This window comes from Buceros rhinoceros, unplaced genomic scaffold, assembly GCF_000710305.1.
Source record: "Buceros rhinoceros silvestris isolate BGI_N320 unplaced genomic scaffold, ASM71030v1 scaffold11799, whole genome shotgun sequence".
Lineage (NCBI taxonomy): Eukaryota > Metazoa > Chordata > Aves > Bucerotiformes > Bucerotidae > Buceros > Buceros rhinoceros.
Genome location: NW_010433331.1, coordinates 47,133 through 49,569, shown reverse-complemented (window position 1 = coordinate 49,569; position 2,437 = coordinate 47,133). Strand labels below are relative to the sequence as shown.

Here is a 2,437-nt window from a genome sequence, read left to right as displayed (position 1 = left end):
CAGCAGGAAAGCTGAGAGGTAATACACTCATATATGTTCAGTGAGATTCTTACCTTCAAGAACTGGATTTGACTGCAAAAGTTGTTCTTTCACTTGATTAACCTCTGCCCCTTTTCCACACACAGCAGCTACATATGACATGACAAGTTTGCTTGCCTCTGTGGGAGGAGAGCAAAAGATAACAGTGGTAAGTATTGGCAAATAGGCCATAAAATGATTCGCAGACTTGATCTCCATCACACTTTGACCATGCCGGACAGGCACTGCATGCACATTTCGTTTCAGTTTTCTTCTACATTGTTGTATCATCCGGAAATGAGGAAGGAGCTCATCCTGCTTCGAGACCCATGCCATGACATCAGCAGCCCTATTGACTTGGACACCTAGAGCCGTCCCAAGTTCAAGAAGCCAACAGTGGATACAAACATTGCCTGCTACTTTTTCATTTAGCCTTCGGTAAGGGAAGAACACTTCCCCTAGCTGACACATTAGAAACGTTCTAACATAGCCGAAAAAACAGGCCCGAGCGCACCACCCTATACACACGTAATTACAACTCTAAAGCACGCTGCAAGCAAACGAATAACTGCAATTCAACACCACATAATACTTTGCAGTCTGTTTCAAAGTATAATGAATAATAAAGCAAAGCATTCATTTAAGCAATGAAACTAATTTGAAGGTACAAACTTTTAACAAAGTCTGAACAATTTTTGGCCTCTCAAAGCTGGGTTTGTATAGGAAGCACGTAAGGAGCAAGAACTACAGGTGTGTCCATCACCTTTAATCACACCTCCAACCCAGCTCGCATCTTTACGAATCTGTTCCATTCAGAGCTTGCAATTACCAAATTATTTAATTCAAAATATTTCCTAAAACAGTCAACATCTTTAAGCAGAGCTAGTCAATCACGGAGAGAAGACATCTCTGAAGCAGAAAATAAGGATTATAAAATAATATGCATTAAGACAACACAATGACTTTGAGATAGGCTTTGAACATCACTGAAAGAAAACAAATGCTCTTTCTTTTATGAGGAGCTCTGTTTGTTCCAATAAAGACACCAGGAAGGAAATCATCACTTTAACATCTAAAAACATTTAAATACAGCATTCACTCTGGTAACGTACCACAGTTTTCTTGCACAATGTTGCTATCGATTAGTGATATAACACACAGTGAAACAAGAATAAAATTTGAAGTAAATAAAGAACGCCAGCTGATGACAGCTCAGTTTCAATTCTTCCAACCAAAACATGGCAAATATTCTGACTACCAAAAATCTAAACCAGACTTATATAGGATCTGTGCGAACAGACTTCCTCAACTTCAGGAACTTCCTTCCTTTCCTCTATTTTTTTTTTTTCCAACAGAAACCTGACTTCTCAGCTGACAGTCCCATTTCAGTAATTACATCAAATGTTAGACAGAAAATAGGAGATTCCAGGTCAATTATTGACTGTACTTACCTTTATAAAGAAGGAATAATTATGTCCCATATGGCTATGAAAATTAGAAAACAGTTAAAATCTCTATACAAATCTGAATCCATCAGAATACTGTCTATAAATGGAGATGCTCAGAAACTCAATCAATGCTACACCTTTCAACAGAATAAATAAATGGTGGACCTCAGCTGTATGAGGTGCTTGATAATTCGAAGTTCCTGAGCAAATCAAGACATGAAACAATACCAGTAAAGTCTGGACTCCTCGACAGAATCCCTAATAACCATGCCAATAAGAATTTTATTATTTTAACATTCACTTTTACTAAACACACATATGTTTTCATGTTATTGAACTGAAAAAGAGGATTATATTACAAGATTTCATGATCTCTCAATCGGATGCCACTAGTCACACAAAGGAAAGCAAAGAGGAAGCCTACACTTTACATTTTCATGAAAGGCTTAGAAAGCAACTTCTGGTTACCCACTCTGTCTTGCTCAGTATCAGCACACAAAACTCTACACTTTCCCAGATTCAAAGGAAAAATCTCTGAAATTACATGGAAATGGATGTATGTTCTCACCCACTGTCTCTTTTGCAAGTCGCCTGAGCTTTAAATTGTTATTTCAGAAAATAACTGGCTTCTTTCTTTTTTAAGGTCTACCTAAAATGTTTTGCAGCTATGCAATACTCACTTGATTGCTACCATTCCAGCTTAAAAATTACCAGCCATTTTCAAGGCAATTCCAGCTTTGCCTGAGAAACACAGTGTGCTGGTACACAAGCCAATCTTAGAACTGCAGCTGAGCACAGCACGCAAAAGACTGATGAAACTCCCAAAGTAATCAGCTACTATTATTTATTCTCCTCAGATAAATGGCATAATCCAATTTAAATACATATATTTTTAAAAAGACATGCAAAAGTATCAAAGGATCATCTTCTAGTCTAAAAGACCAAGGGCACTCATTTATCTTCATGTTTTC

At 37.5% G+C, this 2,437-nt stretch overlaps 1 protein-coding gene across 1 annotated transcript in view; it reads right to left on the bottom strand.

Annotated features, from left to right (window-relative positions):
• Nucleotides 1-2,437, bottom strand: part of LOC104500428 (unconventional myosin-Ib-like) — a gene marked incomplete at its 3' end in the record, with an annotated part of 39,566 nt that overhangs the window by 5,524 nt on the left and 31,605 nt on the right. Inside the window, exon 4 of the mRNA XM_010144070.1 lies at nt 54-158. Coding sequence (XP_010142372.1) covers nt 54-158 — 105 coding nt within the window. The remainder of the gene's footprint in view (nt 1-53; nt 159-2,437) is intronic.